General features: G+C 41.9%; 2 protein-coding genes across 3 annotated transcripts in view; one reads left to right on the top strand and one right to left on the bottom strand.

The window, feature by feature from the left end:
• The first annotated feature begins 46 nt into the window (after positions 1-46).
• On the top strand, positions 47-13,265 carry BIRC7 (baculoviral IAP repeat containing 7). The gene is made up of 8 exons (XM_065645850.1): positions 47-238; positions 7,171-7,687; positions 8,801-8,900; positions 10,167-10,248; positions 10,350-10,395; positions 11,366-11,569; positions 12,512-12,583; positions 13,066-13,265. Exons 1-8 carry the CDS (start codon positions 221-223, stop codon positions 13,263-13,265), a joined length of 1,239 nt encoding a protein of 412 aa, XP_065501922.1. The 5' UTR covers positions 47-220.
• A 1,592-nt stretch (positions 13,266-14,857) lies between these two features.
• Positions 14,858-24,021, bottom strand: part of NKAIN4 (sodium/potassium transporting ATPase interacting 4) — a 46,937-nt gene continuing 37,773 nt past the window's right edge. Inside the window, exons 5-8 of one of the 2 annotated variants that reach the window (XR_010607036.1) lie at positions 23,564-23,624; positions 20,416-20,500; positions 17,724-17,809; positions 14,858-17,255 (exon numbers count right to left, since the gene is read on the bottom strand). Coding sequence is in view for 1 of the 2 variants with exons in the window: in XM_065645522.1 (XP_065501594.1) it covers positions 17,246-17,255; positions 20,416-20,500; positions 23,564-23,624 (156 nt within the window). In the remaining variant the exon portion in view is untranslated. The remainder of the gene's footprint in view (positions 17,256-17,723; positions 17,810-20,415; positions 20,501-23,563; positions 23,625-24,021) is intronic. The other variant, XM_065645522.1, reaches the window with a different exon arrangement.

Genomic DNA, 24,021 nt, shown 5'->3' with positions numbered 1-24,021 from the left:
GTGCTGGGGCTCCCCCTGCTTCTCCTTCTCCCGCTCCTTCTCCTCTCCTCACTGCGGCCATGTACGAGCTCCTTGGCTCGCAGGCTCACCCGAGGCGCTGAGCGGGGCCGGTCTCCCCTCATAGCAGCCCCGCAGGCGTTGCGGATCCAGCCCTTGGGCCAGCGGGAGCCACAGCGCGGACCCTCTGGTCCCCGCCAGCCTGGCTGCAGCTGCGCTCGCCATGGGGTTTTTTTATCCGGTTAATTAATTTTTTTCGTTCAAGAACCTGGGTGAAATCCGGGCCCCGTTAGCAATAGCGGTTGAGGGAGCTGGGGCTGTTCAGCCTGGAGAAAAGGAGGCTGAGAGGAGACCTTATTGCTGCCTACAACTGCCTGAAAGGAGGTGGTAGCATGGAGGGGGTTGGTCTCTTCTCCCAAGTTACAAGTGATGGGACAAGAGGAAATGGCCTCAAGTTGTGCCAGGGGAGGTTTAGATTGGATATTAGGAAAAAATTATTCCTGTAAAGGGCTGTGGGGCATTGGAACAGGCTGTCCAGGGCAGTGGTGCAGTCACCATCCCTGGAGGGGTTTAAAAGGCGTTTGGATGAGGTTCTTAGGGACACGGGTTAGCGCACCTCTGAGGGAAGATGCCACAGTCTTTTGTAATCATTCAGTGCTGCTTTATGCCCAAGTTGAATCTCTAGTTTTTAGGCAGGCCTGGTTTAAGGAGAAAACAGATTAAATAAAAGCAATGCCCTTTTATTTCAACTATTTGAGTTCTACCTCATTAATGATTGTGGGTTGGGGTTTTTTGTTGTTTTCTTCTAGATGTGTGGAACATCTAACGACCAGAACTGTTGCTACTTCTTAATAGTTTTTAGGTCCTGCTTAGAACCCTTTAGTAAAGGTAAAGTCTGTAGGTACCACACAGGACAAAAGGGCAGTTCCTGCGCTCCCCAACGTCCTGTAGTTTATGATATATTATATATTCTGATTACAGAAACTCGTGCAACAATCTGTCTCAAATCTGTTTTGAGTTCTGATGACCGAATCGTAAATGTTTTTGTCATGAAACAGAAATCAACATTGTTTTGCTTTCTTATTACTTGTGTTATGGTAACACCCAGAGGCTTCACTGTCCTGCTGATTAACAAGCATAGTAAATGATAGTTCACTCCATGCAGTGAGAGAAATAAAAGGGTTTTTTAAGAGAAAGACAAAACCAGGCCTTCAACACATGTGTAATATATTGTGTTACTGCCTGCAGTAATAACTTGAGGCCCAAACGGAGCCGAGTGCCACCTTGTGTGATGCTCGTATCCAGTCCCATTGCTGCGTTCACACGGAGCTGGAGCTCTGAGCCAAGTAGTGAAGACTCTGCCACACCAGACACTAGTTCTGGATGTTGCAAAGTCTTATTTGGAACATCTCCATTGTTAATTTTGGGGGTAAAAGTGGCAAATTTTAGCCCTCATGAAAGATAGTAAACAATGCAATCATCCTTTCGTTTAGATGCAGTCAAAAATCAGTCTCCTTTGTGTTCGCATGTTTGGAAATTGTTACTTTGAGTTTGTATTATTCTAATAAAATATCTGAAATGAATGGCCCACTCTCTTCTGTCCTTTTTCTGATCAGTCATCCAGAGATAAGGAAAAAGGCATTTTTGCATTAGTCTTCAGCACATGGAGATGCTTCGAGGTCTTTCTTTGGCTTGGGTAGCAGGTAAAAATTAGGATGTTGTCTTAGTTCTGTTTGCCATATGGTATAGCTATGGGCAAAGCAAGTTTGGGCTCTTGAGAGTCCCTGGATGAGCTGGAGAGGTGCTTTACAGAACAGTGCTTCAAAAATTAATGAGAGACAGAAGTGAGCAGCACAGCTAGAGAGCGAAACAGCTGGAAGGGAGAGGGGAAAGCTCGTCTAGGTACCAGGGTGACGGGCCCTGCTCCAGCCCATGTGATTGGGGATGTTCACTAGTCTTGATATAGAAACTATGTGACTATGAATCATCCCAACCATGAGTGTGTGTGGGCAGAATGTTAGAGCTGGATTTGCTTCAGCACCCCAAGGTACAGGGGACAACAGCTATTAGGCTGTACCTGTTATTTGAGATTCAAAGGCAGAGCATGTCAGGTGCTTATATATATATATGTGCCTAAATCCATGTTTGTGGGAGCACTTTTTTATTTTATATTAGGAAAATGTGAGTTATTGCTTCTTCGTGATAACTTTAAGAATGATCTTGTCTTTCCATTGAGAAGTACACAATCTTCTAGAAACAAAACCAGTATGACAAGAAGTCTTAGTTGAAATATATTCGTTAAGAGGCAGTATTCAGAACTATATAAACTCAGGATACTCTTGGAGAGTCAAAGTGTAACCGAGGGGGTAACACAGGTGTTTGTTCGCTTTTGGCTTTGTTGAGAGAACATGGTGATATGTTCTTCTAGTCTCAGAAAAAGTTATGGATACCTTTTTCTTCCTTTGCCAACAGTCTCTGAAATCTCAGAAGTGTTAATGTGTATATTACAGAATACTTTTTTTTTCTCCCCCAAGTTTAGATTTTACAGGGATTTTTTGCAGCCCCATCTGCTATGGGCGTAGGGGTAAAGTCAAACATTGCCATGCAGGAATCGTCTCCCTCCTGCACCCTTGCAGAATGTAATCAAAGCGAGGATCATCCAATCGTAATTTCCATCATTTTAGGGTGAAAAATAAAAGGAAGCACACAGAGAAATAGTGTTGGTTCTTCTCTTCATGTTGCTGGCACGTTGTGAAAACGTGAGAAGCGAAATCATGCAAAGAGCGTGGCCTGTGAACGGATCTCGTCTGACATCCTTGTCGCACATGCTGTTCATGAGACAACTTCACCCACAAGCTGTAGCAAGGAGCTCGATGGAGCAACAACCCATCACAAGGACCCTCCTGTGTCTCCCTCTTGGTCTTCATCATCCACAGCTCTTCGTTGCTGCTGTCATGTTGTTTTCATTAAATTGTAAGGCCAGTTTGTCTTTGCTGAATTATTAGAATATGGTCACCTGTTTTTCACTTCAACTTTTTGCAGTGTCCTTCAGATTTGTCTATTGTCTTTCTTCTTCATCTTTCCATCTTGCTATTGGTTATTGATACAGGGACAAAATAAACCTATTCCAAGTCAATTTGCATGGAGAAAAACCAGATGATCGCTAGTGTCAATAGCTCAAGAGCAGATCTTTCTGCCTGTCGTCCAAGCAATATTCAGGCAGGTAGGCACATCGCTGCAATAAAAACGTGTTCTGAACTATAGCAGAATTGTGAAATCAGGTGTTCCATGTTTCTCGATGGCTGATTTTCCACCAATTAAAAAGCAGGATGAGCTCCATTAGCGTCATGACAATGCCTGACAAATCCTTCTTTAAAGGTAATTAATGGCTGAATGCTGGGACGTACATTAGTCACAAGCTGATAGCAATCTCTTCCGAAGGGCTGCTAGTTATATTTGTGAACAATGTGGAGTAACAATGTCACCCGGTTCATGTGAGGCCACATCTCCTGGTCCTGTCCCTCCCGCCAGGCTTTGTGCAGGTGGAGAAAACAGAGCATGAGCCTGAGGCTCCACCTCAGAATTGGGAGGAATCATGAAATTATCTGAATCAGTGAGGGGGGGAGGCCGGAACAGATAGGGAAGAGAAGTACAACTGATCTTTGGGGAAACCAGCCAGATCTAACTCAGAAAAGAAGGAAGAAAAGGAATATAATTCACGTTTTCCATGCTCGCGGTGGGAATTGTGCGTAGCCATCCCATACTCTCCATCACATTCATCTGCTGAAAACTGAAAATAGTTCATTCAATTTGGGGCAGCACTGATTTTTTTTACAGATTTTTTTTTTAAGTATTCAGAACATTCTGGGAAACAGACAAACAAAAAAACCCAAACCAAAATGAAACAAAAAACCCTCAACAAATAGTGGGTGGGGTTTAGTTTTGTTCTTTTTTTTTTTTTCCCCCTCCTTTATGTTTTGTGTTCACTGGCAAAAGCAAAGGGGGGTAGAAAACCGAATAAAGAGGAAAAAAGACCGTCGAATAAGAAACTCAAATTTTTCAGCTCTAAAAGGCATTCAGAAACATAAAAAATAAACTGCCAGAATCAGCCAAAAGTTTGTAAATTAACTTATAATTAACTGCCTTTCAGCTGGCCCCTCTGAGCCTTTATACAGCTTTTCTCTTTTTAACAGTCACAAATGGAATTTGGTCTTGGCAGTTCTTTAACCTTGACAACAAGCCGTGGTGCAGCAGCGCTGCCCAGCGAATTGTAAAACGTGATGCCCACGAGCCATCAGCAGAGTCCCAAACAGCCTCTGGAACAGGGGTTTGGTTAACTCTGTATCTTATATTTTTTAGGATATGTTCTTCAAGAAATTAATATAGACTTATAAAGAACAAGACTGGTGGAGCAGAAGATAATGTGCAATTGCATATACATTCATTATGGAGAAAAAAAAACCCAAAAGAAAAAACCCGCAACTAAACCAACAACCAATCAAGCAACAAAAACCAAACCCAAAGACATTCCCTTGTTAGAAGAGTCTCTAAATTTTGTACATAAGCACTGCCCTCTACTGCTCACGGATTTTCATTAACACATATTTAATTAAAAAAAAAAAAAAAAAGCTGGAGGATGTTTGAACGTAATTTTGTATCTTTCCCAGGTGACTTCCGCTTACAAAGATGAAATCAGGGCTGTTTAACCAATCGAGAATTTGAGGGCGAAATGAACCAATTGGGGCAAAACGAGCATTAGGAATGGGCTCCGTGTCAGGTGGGGCCACTCAGAGCCTGGAGGGTTCTTGCTGCTTCAGGAAAGGTCTCTGACAAGCTTGAAGCTTGTAGGGTGGGGAGAGTCTTAGTTCTTTGAAGTGTTTTGTGTTTTTTAAGCGTTTTGCAGGTAAATTTCTCTCTCTGCTTTTATTTATTTATTAGTTGTGCTGCTCACACGGAATCGTTGCTATCAGCTATAATGTTGCTTTGGAAGTGTGTTACTGTGTAGGTGTAAGTAGTGGGTTGTGGGAGAATATTGGCTTTCGGTGGTGGTGTAGCTATTGACAATACCAATTTTAAAATGGAGAGCTTTATTAGCCAGGTTAATGGATCTTCTGCAGAGCAGAAGCCTCTTTAATGCAGGTGAACCATAGTGTGTTTCTTCATATACAAAATATAAATATAGTTGATCTCTATGTTGCATTTCTTATTAAAAAAAAAAAAAAAGCAGCTTGATTCGGCTGTTAAACTTTTGGCTAGAAAAACTTTTCTTTGTGTTTTGCTGTGATGTATACTTCCTAAGGGGAGGCAGACTAAGATAACTTGGTCACCTTCTAGGTGTAAAATGGTGTTTGTCATAGTTTAACAGCTTTTGTTTAGTTCAGGCTTAAGATGAGAGCAGTGCCGAAGCTGATGGACAAGTCTCTCCATCCCTTTCTGTGTTCTGAGAGAAAAATCTGCTGTGCGGGCTGAAAAATGGAATCATTATAAGTTTGCTGAGCTTGCAAATTCTGCTGTATATCAGTGACTACCTTTTTTTTTTGGTATGGGTTTTTCTTTATATCAGCAGCATAGTTCTTGAGTTACTACTTTATTGTATTAAATAAAGTACAATTTTAAAACCAAACTTTTAAAGCTGTTTTTTCCTACAACTCTGGTTTCTGTGATTATGATTATAGAAGAAAATTCTAGTTGCTAATGAACTTTCTCTTCCTTGCTGCCTTTCACTGTGAGAGGCATGTGCTTGAGCAAGCCTGCTTTTGCTTTTAAAAATCTCACTAAACTTATAGTACCTCCGGAGGATGGATTTGTTAACTCTGGCTACAGGTCTTGCAACTAAAATGCCGTGTAAGTTTTTTTCCTTTAAATGTACTGCAGCACTTAACTAGAAGGAATAGGTACTTTGGAGGTGCTATAGGCCACGAAAAATCTCTGCAGCTGTACCTGCAGAATAGTTGTGATTTTCTTAATAATGGTTTGTATCAGCTTTGAAACACCATATCTTTTTAGGGCTCTGCATTTATATAGATAGGTTTTTTTTTTTAACAACTTACTATTTGCGTGTGTGATGTTTTAGGTCCATGTGCTTATAATTTTTAGCTTTAATAACCAGAAGATAGTCAACACTTTCTTGAGATGAAGTGACCTATTGAATTAGGTGCTGAAGGGATTTTTCAGGGCACTTAATTTAAAAAAAAAAAAAAAAAATTTGATTGCACCTACCATTTAGTCACGTGTGTGGTGACTTCACTCCAAAGGAATTATTTTGGAGTAATTAGTTAAATTGATCCTGATTCTCAGTTGTGTAATTGTATGACCTTTTGAAAGTGTATTTGCCAGCTCTAGAGAAAGTATTAGAAGCAGTAGGTGAGTTGCAGTTCAGCTCGCTTGCTCAGTGAAGGGCTGTTACCTTAAGCAAGATGAGGACTTCCATAATTGGGCACTAAATAACTTTAATTTCGCTCTTCCACTTGCACAGAACTACTACAGGCAGAAAATGTCACATCTTTTATTTAAGGACACCTCCCTGTAGAAACCAGACCTAATTATTTTAGACTGTGTCCTGGAGAAGTTATCTTTTATAGAGAGATTTTTATATATTCACTGTTTAATTAGCGTAATAAGGTTATGAAAAAATCTACTGCTATTCTGTGTAGTGTTTGGCTGTAAACTGAACATTATGAGACGCTTTGGGTGTGGCTGTTCTCTGCTTTGGTATGGCATGCCTTAAATCTGGTTTTGGGGGAAAAAAATAAAAAGCAGAGCCTTTTAAATGTTAATTTAAAGTCTGAGCAAAATGACTGGGGATTTATGACACTGGTCAGATGCCAAAAATTTGATTGGCTGAGCTGGGGAGGGAGGTGAGGTTTTGCTCTCCCCTCCGCTGTGTGTTCCCACGAGCATCTCTCCTGTAAACTGGCAGAAAGTTCCAGTCTCTTCCCTTCGGACACTGGTGAGGACTCAGCAAAAAATCCAACAGCAAATTACGGAGGCACCAGATCTCTGATTGGGCTGCAATTCAAGCTCAGCTTTGTTAAGACCAGGAGTTTTCTGGAACTTGCACGGGGGTGAGCTGTGGGGATGTGGGACAAATCACGCAGGATGGGTGTTGCCTGGTCCTGGGAATTCAGCTGACTGCTCTCATCCTCGTTATCTTTTTGTCTCGTCCTCTTTCAGAGCGAGGACATGGGGGACATGACGCCGGCGGAGGAGCTGGAGCCCAGGGCTGCGTGCTGCCGGCTGTTTGACCCCAGCATGAGGAGCGAGGCGAGAAGGCTGAGGACTTTTTGGCAATGGCCACACACTGCCCCTGTGTCTGCCCGAGATTTGGCCAAGGCTGGCTTCTTCTTTGTGGGTCCGAGAGATCAAGTGCAGTGTTTCTGCTGTGGCGGTGTCCTGATGGACTGGGGACCCGGCGACTGCCCGGTAGCAGAGCACCTGAAGTTCTTCTCGTCCTGTAAGTTCATTCGTGGTGAGGATGCTGGGAACCAAGAGATGTTTCCTCTCCAGGAAATCTTTGACACTGTGGATGGGCAGTTCCTCAGTCTTCTGCAGGGGATAGATAGTGAGGAGGCAGCCCCGCAAAACCCCGAGATGGTGACAGAGGAGATGAGACTAACGACGTTTCGGAATTGGCCCCAATATGTTGACGTGCACCCGGAGCAACTGGCTAGAGCAGGGTTCTTTTACACAGGTAGGTACTCCATGGAAATGTTTTTAACTCTTATTCAAGTTAACTTTTGAAGGTGTCACCATGTTTTATTGCTTGTACAAATACTTGTGAGTATGTGTCCTGGATTTAGAAACCACGTTCTTGCTTCAGCCTCTGCTGCTTCACCTGCTGCTTGTGCAGAATTCACTTCAACGTTACCTCCTGTTTGGATACTGAGGGGTCCCCAATAAGTCAATTCCCTTAGCAGCAGGAGTGCAAAAAGCGGTGTGTGTTAAACAGATGTTTTACTGGCAGAAAATTGTGTGTTTAAGATCCATTGAGCCTATTTATTAATTGCATTTCTAAAAGAACTTGAGGCACTTACTTGACGTGTTGTATTTTGTACAAGCTCTGCCTTTCACTGAAGCCTTCTGTTCTCAAAAAACCACCCAAACCTGTAGGTAGTCAGCCCATTTGGCTGTCACTGGGGCTTGTTGCTGTGGGGACTCTGCACTTGTAATAGAAAAACAAAAAAGTGCCCAGGAGAACTCTGGAACTGAGCACTTGAGTGAAGCCAAACTCCCTGGCAGCCTTTACTGACATAGCTTCATTGCCTATAGGACAGGGCATTTGTAGACAGTTCTTTTTTACTGTTTTTTGCTTTAATTTTTTTTTTCCCTTGTGATTTCTGTAAATTGAAGCACAGTAGCAGGATGGATAGCCTGGGACTGTGCTGTGGCGAATTCTTGTACCTATGCGGTGGAAGCTTTTTACATTGCCTGGCCGTGCCTGCTGCTAGTTAGGGCAGATTGTGGTTAGGAAGCAAAATACGTTTATAGGTATAGTTGCAGCTCTAAACACAGGCAAGAGGGGGTTGCATAGGAATGTGCACACAGGGGAGCTGTGGTGCTCACAGTCACGCTGCCGGTCGGCTTGTGACCCAGTTCTGGAACCGTCTCCATCGGCTGCAGCTCTGGGAATTCAAACTCCTGTCGTGTTTCCCACCCCTTTACAACTTGCACAGTGTTGGTAAATTGTCATGTGCTCTGCCTGGTAGCCCATGTTTTGTGCTGAATTGCTCCCCAGGTTCTCACTCATGGCTAATAAAGCATTCAGTGTCTCAGATATCAAATAATTTCTTGATGTCTTTTTCAGGACAAGGTGATGTAGTGAGGTGTTTTTACTGTGATGGAGCCGTGAGGAACTGGTCGTTCAGAGATGATCCTTGGAGGGAACATGCCAAATGGTATCCAGAGTAAGTCAATCTTGGTTGACCAATGTCCCTGGTAGCAAGACCAAAAGATGTGCTGTGCATTCCACACAGATTTCTTTTTTCATAAGATAGTACCCCCAGTTGAGAGGCAAGTCACAGGTGCACTGGTAATAAGCGCTGCTTCCAGGCTCTGTTATTACTTTAGTTTTAGATTTTTCTATCTAGCTAGACCAGGTGGAAAGCTAGTCAGGTATGTTCAATCACGTTTAACTTCAGAAACTGTTGCAATAGTCTGTAACCTTCTGGAAATCCCTGAAATCTCAAGAAAGAGGCTCTGAATCCTCAAGGTCAAAGTTGCACAGCAAGGGACCATCTTAGATCCTGGTAGTGGGTCAAGATAGAAAACTGGTTTCTAGGGTGGTTGTTTAGTCTGTACTATCTTCCAGAAGTGCCTTCCTCTTACTCTCCCCTCGCATGTGGAAAAACCAAGGACTGGCCTGAAAACCTAATCATATCTTCAGCTGCCTCTCCTCTCCTGTTTCTCCCTTTCCACTCTCCTCAAAAAGCAGCCAATGTGTGTCTGGTGTCTCTGCATATCTACAATAGTTATCTGACTATAGGACAGTCGCCTTCAGTCCCTTCGGGCTTCTTCTCAGGCATTGCCACATATTCTGTTCCAAAGGCTGTTTTATCACTGCAGTGTTCTGTGTTAGTGACAAAACCTACTGGATGATGATTGTCTAAGCTTGTAACTATTTTTTTACAAAGAACTGTACAAATAGAAGTGACAAACCTAAATATTTAGGCCATCTCACTTTTTAAAAGCAAAACCAAATGTTCAAGCTCAAGTAGAATGGCACAGTTCAGACCTGAGATTTTCTATTTTGACCTGGAGTTCACCATCTAAAAGTTCAATTAAAATCACTTTGACATCAAAGAACAGCTTTGTTTTCTACTACTCTGAGGTACAATAAGGAAGATACTGTAAACCTTGTTTTTCTGCAGCAGTTCTATGTGTTTTTCTGTGAACTGGTCTATTGTCACGTTTCCTATGATCTGTTCTAAAGAACATTGCAAGATCTTGTGCCAAACATGAAGACTGAGTTAAGGGAGGGAGCAAACTGAGCCTTTTATTGTTGTCCTTCATGAAAGGAGGGGTGGGGAAAAAAACCATACTCCCTCTTATTTAATGAATATAGTAGTTTGCTCATAACCTCATGGCACCTTTTGCTTCTAAAATTCAAGCTACTACTGCTGCTTTCACTTGAGAGATCATGTACTAATGCATTTAAATCTTTCTGCTTATAGGTGTGAATTTTTATTGCGATCAAGGGGGAGAGACTTTGTTAGCAGTGTTCGGGAGGCCTTTTCTAGCACCCTGATATCTCCAGTGAGTCATGAATATTTTCTGTAGAGTGGATGGGGGTTTGGTAGATAAGGGGAGTTTTGAACACGTGCTTCTCTTTTGTGACTATTTTGTGACATTTTCAGAGAGATTCCTGGGATCAGACTGAACAAGATTCCTCTGCTCTCCAAGGTCAGTGCTATTATTACGGGGTGTTTTGTCTTCTGTTGGAAGTGTAGTCATCTTCTACCCCCCACTCCGGTCACTGTGCACTCTGTAGACATGGTGTTTGAGAGATGTTTTGATATCCTAGAAGCTGTTTCACTTTATTTTTACTAATTGTCTCTAGCACAAGAAGCAAAATTGCCTTTGTGAGACCTCTTGGTCTAAGACCAGAGACATTTAGCTAGTCTGGATAATCATGTGACTTTGGGGTTCCTGTCTAACTGTCCTTTGACTTGTCCATGCTCTCGATGTTGTTGTCTGTCCATAGAGCCTTTCAGACTACAGCATTTCAAACCTACTTGGTAGGAGACCAGTGAACATTTAGAGGGTCCAGTTGTTCATTAAAGTATTGATCCTGGGGATCTGTTCCTGTTCATCATTTGCTCCTGGAAGTTTAAGTAGGTGAAATTTGGCTCCCATAACTGTGGAAAACTGTTTTTTCTCAGTCTCTTGAAAAGCCTGTCCCATAGGATGAGCTTAAAGACTTCAGACTTTGAAGGGACTGCCAGCTGAATTTCCCAGTTAGGTCTTTACTGGTGAATGGTTGAGCTAGATTATGAGGTAGGAGAGACTTCAATTGGGATGTTCCACTTGATCTTCATCAAAGCAGTTTTGAAACTTCTCTTCTGGGATGTGAAAACAAAGATAAGGATTCTGGACTGGGGCCAAACATGGGAGACTTGGTTCAGTGATACAGTAGAATGAACCATCCAAAATTAGTCTCTTAGCTTTTATAAAATTACTTTGGATGACTTTCTTGTGAATTATGGTAGGAAGTAAAAACTGTAAATCTGGACGTCGATCTAGCTATATAGATAGCTCGAGGAATGTTCTAGAATATATTAATGCTGTTGCATAAATCACAGCTTCAGGGAGTGGCATACTTTGGGCCTAAAGTTCTGCCTTTTTGGTAAAATATCTGCTCACTGCTTTACAGATCCTTGGAGGGACTGGGTATTGCAGGATCAGGGTCTCGTAATGCAGAATGTCCTGCAGATGGGCTTTGACCCCATGTGGGTGGCTAACCTGATGCAGAATAAGTACGTGCTGACGGGGACTGTCTACCTGTCTGCGTCTGAGCTGATCTCTGATCTGCTCCGGTCAGACTGGGAGGAGAGCAGCAGAGCCGAGGAATGCAGAGGTACGCCTGACTTGCACACCTGCCTTCTCAGTGGTGGTTTAACCTCTTATCCACTTCATCTTGAGCACTGCTGTGTCTTGTGGGTCTGCCTTCTCTCTTCCTAGTCTGGAATTAAGAGTAGTAATGTACCCAAGCATGCCTTTCTTCAAGAAGCTGAAAGATTAGGTTCTGCTTTAAAGAAACCTGAAGGAGCTATGAGTGCTGGAGTGTCAGTAACTATATCTGCCTCCAATAGGCTGTGGTGTAGATATCCTCAGTATTTTCTGCTGCCCTTAGACGTGCAGTAGCAGGTGGTTGGATGATGTGGAGGCCGGTGCACAGTCACATCTAATGCAGACAGACACGGGCAGTTGTTGGAAGCAAGACATCTAGGATGGATGAGTATTTAAAATTGAATCAATGACTTGGTCAGAAATAGCCATACTTCCTGTTTGTTTGGATAATATATATTATCCTTATCAATGCCTGTCTTGTTATCTGTTTTGTGGAGTCTGTTTGCCAAGTGAGGTTTATTTGAAGATGCGGTTCCACATGGGCTTTCTCTGGTAGCAAGCCTGCTTTCCAAAGCTCCCTTCTCCGTATAATGGTCTGCCACTTCTACAGCTAAGGGAAAAAAAAAAATTCCCATAAAACCGAAAGTGTGATTAATTAGTAGCACAGGAGGAGAAACGAGCAGCTGCTGGCTCCTGTCTGATGGATAAACCAACTTTGAGGGCACAATGCGATGTGGACATGTCTTGGTAGGGAGGTTAAAATACACAAAGCACTGCAGAGAGCATCAGCTTTGCCAGGCTGAGTGGGCGAAGTTAAGAGCAGAGCAAAGCAAAGAGGTGTTTGACCTAAAGCTACTGAAATCCAGGATATTTCATCTTTTTAACAGTACTGTCTGAAGAGGGAGGAAAGGGATAGCATTTAATATCATCTTCTTTCTTGATTATACAGGTGCTGTTCAGAGAGAGACTGAAACATCAAGTTCAAGAGAAGAAATGCGATCTGTGCAGCAAAAGGAATCAGGTGCACTGAGGGGACAGTGGTGGTGAAATTGAGCCTAGGCGTAACTGGGATGGTTTTTATAGTAATGGTATCAGTGGCCATTGTATTAGTTCACTTTGAATCCTGATGGAACGTGTGCTGGCTAGTATGGTAACTGAGCACAGAGACCTTTATTCAGGAGTTAGAGTTCCACTGTGACACAGACTGTTATGCAAAAAAAAAAAATTGGTTCATCAGGGATAATTTACATATTACAGTAAAAAGGTGTTGATCTCTGTCCCTGCTCAGTCCAGCAGCTGTAGATAAGCCAGAGTCTATAATAGCTGTAGCTTTTCAGCTTAAATGAAATTTGCCTGAGACGTGCTTTTGGCATCTTCAGTCAGCCTCTGAACAAAATTATGAGCAAGTTGCAGTCTGACTTCCTAAGATAACAGGACTGGCACTCTGGAGCTGTTATAATACTAAGTTTGAGCGCTTTTTTTTTTTCCTTTCTTTTGTTAAAGATGAGTCTTGGATGAGTACAGAAGAACAGCTCCGCCTGCAAGAGGAAAGGATGTGCAAAGTGTGCATGGACAGAGATGTGTCTGTTGTGTTTGTTCCTTGCGGCCACCTGGTGACTTGTGGAGAATGTGCCTCCAATTTGAGGTTGTGTCCCATCTGCAGAGCTGTCATCCGGGAAAGCGTGAGGACTTTTATGTCCTGAACCGGGACGAGCCTAAAGGGAAAGATAAGTCTACACAACTTGTTCATAACACAGCAGAGAAAGAAAAGAAGTAAATAGTTCAATTGATGCTGGAGCAATCTTATTTGCAGGGTAGCTTGGCATAAGTGTAAAAATTTACTAAATGTGCCTCCTTTGCACGGTGTTTCTAGTAAGAGCTGCTGGTTTGCTGTACTCTTGCTGATCTTGCTTAGGACCGCTCCAGAAAAACCTCTGCTAGTTTCTTTTGTCCTCCAAAAAGAAGCTTTTGTTGACAGATTCTCCTTCTCCAAATTCTTGCATTCTCCAATGAATCCCTGCTCTGTGTTGAAATCAAGGGCTGTTTTCAGTAGACTGTCTCAGGTTCTTTTTCTCTCATTTAGCAGTTGTTTGGAGATTATTCTGCTGGGGTTGATGACTCCCTTCAGTAAGTCTGAGTCAAAATGGGAGCACTTTTATACAAAATGCATTCTGTTCAGACTAGAATACTCAGCAGCAATGTATTGTGGGGGAGGGAAAATCTGGTTTCTTCTGAGCTCTTTGCTGTCTCCCCCAACCCCTGTTGAATTGTCAACAATTGACAGAATGTTTCAGTAATGCTCAAATCCACGTAACTAAGTGAAAAGCCTCCCTGTTGGAGACTCTGCAACCTCTTTATTCTCAGCTGGCTGCCCCAGGTGGAATGTGAAGGGCTCTTTGGTCGGGCAATGATCTCAAGGAATCTTCTTACAGAGCCTCTTCCTTGGTTGTTGGGTACTACAAGAAGATAACTAAGGAAATTTAACTTTTAGGACTTTAGTGTGCTGGCTAAACTGATGATTCTTATTTTAAATCAAACATCCTATCACGTAGCCAAAAAGAGAAAATTTTGTCAATTCTATAGCTTCTGAGCTGCAGGGGAAAGGGAATATGCGTGTTTTTAAAATTAACTGTTGTTTTTCATGGAATAAAGAGCTTTCTTTTTATTTTACAGAGGCCTGAGTACCTGATTCTAGTATAATGCCTTTCTGGGGGAGGGAGTGTGGTGGTGTCTTAAGATGCTGGAGTGGCATCGGGTTGTAATCACTTCTATCCCTCAGTACTACCCAGGCATGAGTGAGAGAAGCAACTATGTGTTGGAATAGCGTTATTTCATCTTAAATTTTAGCTTAGTGTGGCTGGAACCCAGTCTGAGCATCAACAGGATTATAAGGCTGTAAATATATGAGCTATTTCTGGGGCTGCTTTTCTTCAGCACTTTGAAAATTGTGGCTTTTCCATATCTGGAAAGGTGGAGATGTTTTGGTGGGTTTTTTTTTTTTCTATGGGAAGATGTCCCTTCAGAACCAGGTACACGTTGTATTTTGAGTAGCTGCATCTCCGGGGATGCCCATTCCCAATAGAGGGCACTCCTGACCTGGCCATGAGGGACACACTGGAGCAAAATCGCCAGCTCCTTCTTCTTCCAGTATGATGGAGATGAAGACGACTGGGAGTCCCTACCCTTATTTTCTTTCTTCTCAGACTTATTTTTTTAATTATTTAACTCAGTCATTGATACTAAACATTATAGGCTTACCTGAGCCTTTATTTTACTTCTCTTAAAAGATACTTAATTACCTGTGTTCATCATAAGGTGGTAGTTAGGAAGCTGCTCAGTCATTACACTTGTATTAATTTAATTAATGTTTACCAGAGTGTATTAAAGTCAAGAGGCATGCTGTTAAGTGCATAGTTTGCTTAGTCTCTTTAGAGTCCTTGGCAAGTGTTTTTGTTCAGTTTTATTAGTATACGTTGTATCAAGGCTTGGTCAGTTTGAGAGGTATAGTATTAAAACATGCAGACCTCAATAATTCAGAGTTACTCTGATTTCATACTACTGTCTAGAATTCCTTCCTGAAACTACTAAGGAAACGTTTCAGCTGTTCCAAACTGAACCTGTGCTTTCTCCACCATCTGTGCTGAATTTTTGGTTGCTCTCAAGGCCAATGAATAATGCTGATATCTGAAGGACAACATTTCTTTCTGAGGAAAAGAAATTGTCTTAAACCAAAAAGTGTAAAGTCAGTGTTTTCTGGTGAGGAAAGGGAAGATTAATTTCAAAACCCCCAAATAAATGGAGTCTTCCATGGAATAGTCTCACTGACTAGAGTTGTGTGTTCTTCCCTTTGTTTTTCTGCCCCTCCAGGGAACATCAGGTGGGCAGGTTGGAATGAGTGCAGTACAGAAATGAACTGAATTAAAGAAGAGGTGGAGAAGGTGCTGTCTAAACGGTGCAGTAGCTTCTGTTCCAATAATTTAACGCAGTGGTGCCACAGCACTGACTGATACAGGAGGGAGCGTGTTTTGTCAGGCAGAGCTATTTCAAAGAGGGTTGAACTTTTTCTTCCTCAAGTGATGAAACTAATAGCAAACCAGCAGCTCTCAGCTGTTCGTCCTGCTCAGTCAGAAGCTGTGGCTTCTACTGGCTAAAAGAAGGAAAAATTCCTCTAGAAGGCAGCATTTTGACTCACAGCTGCACCTAACAGAACTCAGGACATTAGGCTGCAGTGGGTATTTGGAATGGAACTTGTACAGAAACAAAAATGTTCTCTTAGTGCTTATATTTTTGGATTTATAGAAGAGGATTTTGCTTTCTGCGCCCTTTAGAATGGGACAAAAAAAAAGTGCATCATTCTGTCTTTGACTTAGCACTTAATATTTTTATTTCTTTTAATTCTTCCCTTGCACCTCCCCTCCCTAGTGTGGCTTCTAGCTTGACTCTCCTGAAAAGCATTCCTCAAAAATGCCAAGTAATCTCAACCAGAATAAGCAAGTCAATAAAGAATTACACCAGCACTTGGAAGGTACCAGCCGTGGAATGCTGACAAGTGCCATTTTTCTGCTTGACGCTTCACGTGCTGGGAGACATTGCTAACAAAACTGGCATTGTTTTTTGTTTGTGTGTTTTTCTTTTTTTTTTTTAATTAATAGCTGCAGCGCATTAATGCAACTTCATACACTTATATCCCCCCTTTCCTTCTGCTCATTCCCTCCCCTCATAATTGTGTCACAAAAATCCCTTCCATCGGGGTGTTGCCAGACTTGTGCCTGGAATAAGCTTGGAGAAGAAGGCAGGTACAAAAAGCATCTGTGATCCATGAAGAACTGGGCATTTCCAGTGTCCCGCAGCAGGTTTTGGCTGTGTATACAGCTACACCAGTGTTAATTTAATGTAAATGGGCAAACCCAGAGCAAGCTCCAGCTGCTCTGAGAATGGCTTGGCATGTTGAATTGGGGCTAAGCTCCATGCTGAGTAAAGATTTAGTGCTTGTTTTCAGCTGTTCAGCATTATAGGAGTTGGGTCACAAAACACTGAAATCCAGGACAAGTGCCTGTTGCTTAGGTGCTGACTGTGTCTAAAGAATAAAGAATGAGGAATGGAGTCCTGAATGAACAGGAGGGGGGAAGAAAGGAAGAGCCCTCATCTATAACTTAAAAAAAAAAAAAAGCCTAAATAATTCAAATGTAAATAGCTCCCACCTAGTTCTATACAGGCAAGGAGGAGATGAAGTTGTGTTAGGGGATTTAGGCTCTTTTCAGAACAAGGGAGAGGAGAAGGGGAAGAAGCTAACTACAAAACATAGGAAATGTCCCAGGGTGTTCCGCAGTGCTTCCTTCTCTATGGATCCTGGCGCAAGGAAGCAGCTCTGACCTCAGCTGTATCTCTGGAGAGATGCTCTCGGTGAACTTGTTCTGCCTGAAGCTTTTCAGGCCATTTCTTGGCTTGTACCACCAGGCAATGGTAGAAATGGTTCATCAGGGCACTTGGAGAATTAAAAACCAACTGCATGGCCATTCTTCAATGTACATTCATTGCATTTGAATAGAAGACAAGGAACAAAAAATGGAATGGAGTTCACCATCCTGCTTTTCCTCTGCCAAAGATCCAGGCCCCAGGGGATTGTTTCCTGCAGCACCTTTGGTGCTGTGCAAGGCTGGTCCATCCTCTGGCTCCTCTTCATTTACGCAGGCCTGGAGGGGGGGGAAAAATGAAGACAGAGCATCAATGTGCAGCACATACTAAGTTGCTTATTTAAAAGTACAGAAATGGTGTGGAAATAATGAGGACAAAAGTTTTTTTTCTTGCTCTGCGTTTTTAAATACAGTTGACTACAGATGAGGAGCAGGATTGAGAGCTCGGCAGTAATGTGGTTAAGTGGTCCTCAAGTCTGGAAAGAATGTTATGTGTGTACCGGACCTGCATGCGCTGCAGTTAGACTAAGGAATAGATATGAGCCAAAGTGTTAAATCTATGTACCCTCAGCATCTGGAGCTGCATAAGATTTGGTTAGGAATTTTAAAAGCTAGGGGTCATCTCTAGAATAAAGTAGCTGCTTGAAATTGCGGTGATGTGCTTTTGGTGTAGATGCAGCAGTATTAGCAGGTCTGCTTTTGCAGGCAGCAGTAAGGATGAGCGAATGTTTTCAGCTGAAACATCACCTTAAACATGCAGCTTCAGGTTGATCAAAACAGTTTGCAAATTCCTGTTGTTATTCAGCAAATTGTTTGTTTGGGAAAAAGTCTACCTAGAAAAGAAAAGCAAAAGCACTTTGTTTTGTGTTTTTGTTCTCTCTTCAAAACAAAGTGGGATTTTTTTTTTTCCTGTTTAAATTTCCTTTGTAAAGTATTCTGGGCATCAAAGTTTGGTGGGGGTGGGGTGGAAACACTGCTCAAGGAATTTAGTTTCTTCCCCAGAGTTTCAGTCTGGATTTTGAATTCTTTTGAATTTAAGAATGTTATTTGTGTTCTTGTCCCTGTCAGTTGATCTACTGAAGAACCTGCTTCCAATCTGTAAGTCAATGACCCTTACATGGGGTCTAGTGTAATGCTGCACGGTCCAGCTGCTTCATGCCTCTGGCCAGCAGACAGGGGTTGGTCTTGGACTTAAGCTCTGCTCATCGGTCTAGGTCAACGTCATTGTTCTGTGGGGCCTTGTGATCTATGAAAATTCGTAAATTTGGAGCAATGAAGAGAGACCAGGGAAAAAGGCAAGCCAGGACAAGGAAAAAGGGCACAGTGGGAGGAGAGGAGAGAGTGTGATCTCATCAGAAAAGGACAGATAAAACTGGGGTGAATAGGGTAATGCCATTAGGGGATGAAGAAAAATGATTCTGTTAGAATGGTGGCACCAGGGAATTGCATTATCAGGAGAGCCGCTGACTGCTGACAATGGGGTGATGCCATCTGAAAATGGGAGCCCCTGGCTGCATTTAGCTCCAAGCCAGTAGTTGTAGAATAGGTTTGGTTTTGTCCAGCATTTCCTTCAACAAATAGGAGTTAAAACCAGAAAGCCCATGTTCCTGACCTCTAGCTGTTCTATAAATTTAAACTTAAAAGAAGTTGGATGTATTTGTTGTTTTGCATCTTCTTGAATGGGACATTTAAAAAAAAAAAAAAGCCTTCAGTTGTCTTGAATGGATTTTTGCAGCAGGACAAAGGCATTTGGCACTCAGTGCCCCAGACTGCAAAACTCCATAAAACTCCATGGCATCATTAGCTGAAAATGGAGTATCTGTTCATCCTCTCCCTTCCATTCATACATCTGGAAGAAAGGCAAGAGCTAGGCTGAAATAAATCAAAGAAAATTGCTCTTTGGTAGCTGCTTTAAAATTTATAGAGGGTCACCTTATCTACTGCTCAGCAGCTGTTTTCACCTCCTGTTAGCCAGAAATAAATATTATATTGTGCTGGCAGAAGCTCTCAAATGATAAGTGATGCTCTGAAGAACAGGACTGAAAAACAAAATTATCTGTGTACTTCATTAGTAGCTTACCATCTTACTGAGACCCTTGTAAGGAAGTTTTACATTACTAGCTTCTGTTCATGTTACAATCTCCCTGTATAGAAAATTTGTTTATAAGTACTAGCTTCTTTCACAAACAGAATTTGTCATTTTAAGAAAAATACAGCCCAAACCCCAGCCTGTAAAAGTGTGATGTTTCTCCAGCATACTGCTGCACCAACCCAGTAAATCAGGGAGCTGCTTAAAGCTCCGCAGTGTCTGCAGACTGCGGAAAATTCCATCCCACTGTGACAAAATGAGAGGGAAATCAATATTTAATCTCCTGTAGCATCCCTTCTAATAATGCCATAGAAGCCCCGAAGTTACAGGGAATTTAACTGCTTTGCAAAAATTACTCATTCTCCTGGTCTTGTGCTGCAGTGACAAAGTGGGTAGTAAGTCTGTGCTACATTAAAGAGACACATCTACAAATCTATTTGGGGGCAGTTTTTCTTCCCTCAGCCCCACTCCCTCATCTTCACATCCTTCTTGTTGCCAGGACTCTCCAGCAACATTATTCCTAAAAAACAACTTCTTTTAGCAGCTGCTTTAAAAAAATGTCTGCACGTGGAACTGCCTTCTTGCAGCTTGATTTAGAAAGCATGAAAAAATCATATCTTATTGCTGCTTTAAACAAATGTCACTGGCCTTTATGTTTGAGAATCTTATTAAGAACTAGTTTTTAAGTGGACTGTGTGAAAGTGTGATCTTGTGCCTTCAGCAGCAGGGAGGGATTATCAGAGTGGAAGCTGGAACTCAGCAATGGGTCTATGGGTGATATGAGAGGAGCTGCTGTGGACGAGTCCCCTTTCTGCCCCCTGCTCTCAGCTGAACTCTTGGGATGCCCCACACATAAAAGCTGCTGTTCTTGTAGGCAACAGAATTTTAAAAATCAAAAAACCAAAAGCCAAAACCACACAAACAACAAAAACAAACCAACCCCCCCACGCACCTTAAGAGCAAACCTGTGCCATTGAGCACACAAACCATCTAATGCTTGGTTTAATTTAATTCACCAGCGCATTAGCTTTGTACCCTAGGAGTTCCCTTCAAGACAGGGTCAGATTTTGTGGTGCTACCATGAGAAGATTATCGGAGGATGACAAAGGTGTGGTCAGTGATCAAAATTGCATGGATGTATAATTAAGAGCTCAGTTAATGACTGTCTGTCCACAGATCTAAAATACAGCAGTTTTACCCCTCTGGTGTCCACTTATTCATTCCTTCCACTCCTGAAAAGCCTGCTGGAGAAATCAACCCACCCGGAGGAACAAACCCAAACCTGTGGCACCCTTGAGCCATCAGACTAAGAGGCATGCACGGCCTCTTAGCACAGGAGATGATACTTACAGGTATGTCTGCTTGAACAAAAGGTTGGTGGGTTTTTCATTGACATGGTAGAGAGGAAATGGATCAAATCCACCAATGAAATCAACTGAAAAAAAATCAAAACTCAAATAAACAAACAAACATGGCCATAAAGTTGAAAGGAAATGAAAAGAAGAAGTTGGTGCATGTCATGGCATAACACAAAAGTGAGAGAACAGAAAAGTGGTTTTTCAGGTATGGATTGCCTGCTGGAAGTCTCTGCCTGCACAGAACCTCTTTTCTGGGATCTCCTGTGCCAAGGAGGAGATTGAGCTGGCGCAAGACTTAAAGCAGAGAGCTCACAAGAGACAGAAAAACACCAGGGTGTCCTTGGCTTCCTTGTGTATTGCCACCGCGAGAGAACGGAGCTGGCAAAGCCAGAAGAAGTTGGCAGCACAGCAATTCCCCAGGAAGGCCATATATTAACAATAAAATGGGAATTTTCTTGCCCCACTTGTCTTTCCCGCAAGACACACAACAGCAGTTTTGGAAAACTGCAAATACTTCATTAGCTTCAGCTCAGATATTTTTCACGTCCCCTCTGCCAACTCCATTTCTTTTAATGGTATACAAGTAGAAACAATGCTTCCCTTCTCCAGTATTCATACGAGGGCAATGCAACTAAACAAGGAAAATTTCAAGTGTCAATTCCCCTAGTAACCACAGAAGAATTTTCCAAGACACTCTTAGTTCCCCTGAAATTAGGCCGGGTCTAAATTACCGAGCTGGCCAAGCCAGCCAGGTCAGTCAGGGTACGATGTGATGTGATTTGTGACTGACCTACTAGGCCTTGCAAAAACCTTTAGAATAGATCCAGCTTAGACCACTTTTTGGTGCCAAGTTAGTGCATTTTGTTTGGAAGTGTGAAAGCTCTCCAGTCCAAAGGCCATTTAAAAATAACTGGAGAGTCTTAGTAACTATATAAATGCCTGATTATTTTTTCTTTCCTGAAGGTGGCACTATCATTTTAAATTTTAGCTACAGAGTTTTAGTATTTTTTGGTGAAAAAACAATAGAAAATATATTTACTAAATATATTGGAAGTGAAAAAAAAAACAACCCTCTTAAAATATATTTAAAAACCCAGGGACAACATATTCTAACAAATTCCATCTTGAAGGATAGCTTCATGCTGATATTGTGATTTTGGAACAACTGTCACTTAATGAGCAAAACCTGTAGAGGTTCTTAGTTACTTGGGGGATAATATCCAGGAGTTCCAGTGAGCCTTCACCTTTTCTCAGCCACTTTTGAATATGTTTGAGTATTTTAAAATTTAGACAGTCTGCAGTTTTAAAAAGCAGATACTAACTATATTAGCTCAGTTGTGGAATGCCTAAATTAGGAAACCTTAAAGAATTGCAATTTTCAGTAACTATCTAGTACTTTGAACAAACAAGAGTCCTGTCTTCTGAGTACCCAACCATGGAAACACTCAAAATCCAAGTTAGTTACAAAAATCTTAACTGCGGTTCATTGTTGCGAGATATTACAGTGCATTAATACATCTAAAATGTTCTTGCCCACAATTCAGCATTAGTAGATCCCTACTGCTGTGTTTTCTCATGAAAATCACGTTAGCATGAGCTTCCTGATTAATGTGCCTCAGCACTTATAATTACTTCATGCTGCATATCAAAGCAACATTTAAAGGAAACCACAAATGGAAGAGAAAATTAAAACGCAGCTCAGATTTGTCCGGGTCACTGGAAGGATCTACCACTGTGAGTGTGAAATATTGATGGATTGTCATTGTTAATTATTCAAGCTGGCATTTTCACTCCAAGCTGGGAAACGGAGGGAAAAAGAATTTGTTAGTGGAAAAAAAAACCAAACCAAACATATCTCGAAATTAACAGCTCTGTGTTTCTAGATAATGCTTCCTTCCATGCAGTTGCCTTTCCTAACAGATCCCCATTATAAAAATGAGCTCTGTCAAGTTGTTACTCCACAGTAGTCAAAAGGGGCTCAGAGCTCAAGCTATTTAGCTAATACAAGAGCTACAGGGTAATTTTAAAATATTACTTATAATGTTAACACTTTTGCTAAGTGCACTGCCGGGCTCTAAACAAATGATCAATAAAGTCAGCAGAGTGAGTTCAGCCACACGGGAAGCAACAGAAGAACATGAGGACAAGTCAGAAAAGCAACGTTATCTCACTCCCATGAAACTAACATTCGTCACATACTTCCAAGTATTCAGTTCAAAGCTGTTGTTTTTCAGCTGAAATCCACGCCAGCTGCTCTTTAAAACAACAAAGCTACTTACACAAACCTAATAAATGTATTGAAGAAGTGCCACTTGGATACAAAACTGTTGGATCAGATCCTTACCTGGAGTAAACTGATTTTCTCATTATTTAAACATGCTAAGAATTCACAGAAAAGCAACACATTGCCAAAGAAATCAGCCTTCACATTTATTTGAACCCTACATGTCCATTCTTATTTTGCCAAATTATTGCGCTCAAAGGGAGTTTTAGAAGGGCAAAGTAACCAGGTTATAGATATCTGGATAGATCCCAGAAACCCAACCACTCACGTGATTCTTCTGAGCCTTTGCTCTTCTCTGACATGTTGTAACACTTAAAATATATCCCTTTTTGTATACCAAATGTGAGAGAGTTAGCTCCGTCTCGTAATTACAATACAGGGCTTCCTCTGCTTTTAAATTAAGTGGTCAGGTTGGTTCTTGGCAAGAAATCTCATGCTCTGCTTCATCCTCACCTTGTGGCATATGATGCTCAGCAGGTGACCTGCTTGAGTGCCAGGCTGTGTTCCTTGTTGTAGGTGCTCCTAATTACAATGGTAATATTTCAGTGGCATTAAGCTATAGAAGCTTGAAGACAGAAGAAGCTGCCCAGTTTCTCTAAAGCCTGAGTGAGCAGCCAACGCCAAGCTTTTTTGGGCTTAGAGTAACAGAATTACAGCATCTAACACATGGTGATATGAGGAAAAAAAAAAAAATCTCACAGTACAAATAGCTGATCCTTGACAGGTAGTTAGTGCCACATCACATAGAGAGATAGAAAGAAGTCTGATGGCAACTCGTTCCTGATAGATGAACATCTGAGAGGGGAATAAAACTTAATAAAGCCTTTGCTTTGCTTATCTGTTGATAAATACTTACAGCTGTCTTCTTCTTCTGTAAAAACACTGACAACATAACAGGCGTAGACAAAGCCCACCAGCTGGAAAATAGAGAGAATAAATCATTTTAGCATCAGTCTTGCAAGACTGGTCAAAACCTACTTGGCACAACTTCAACAGCCAATATTACTGTCAGCTTCACAGCGTTACTGTACAGGTGGAGCCAAGTCCTATTTGCTGCGAGGTCCAAACTAAAACCCTGCAAGACCCATCCTCACCTTCAGAACAGCAGAAAAATGGTGATGTACTGGCAGCAACATTCAGAGACACTGAAATCTTTAGTAACTTAGGCTTGGAGATCAAAAATACATTAGAAAGAAATCCCAGTCTTACTCTAGCTCTACAATTGCTATGGTTACTTCTGTCTTTGGAGAACAAACCCTTCTGCATGAACTAACCAAGCATTGGGCCTGCAAAGTAAATGGGCCAGGGCACAGG

The sequence above is a fragment of the Caloenas nicobarica genome, chromosome 15 (genome assembly GCF_036013445.1).
Source record: "Caloenas nicobarica isolate bCalNic1 chromosome 15, bCalNic1.hap1, whole genome shotgun sequence".
NCBI lineage: Eukaryota > Metazoa > Chordata > Aves > Columbiformes > Columbidae > Caloenas > Caloenas nicobarica.
Note: the sequence above shows the minus strand (reverse complement) of the source record. Positions and strands in the feature narration are given on the sequence as shown.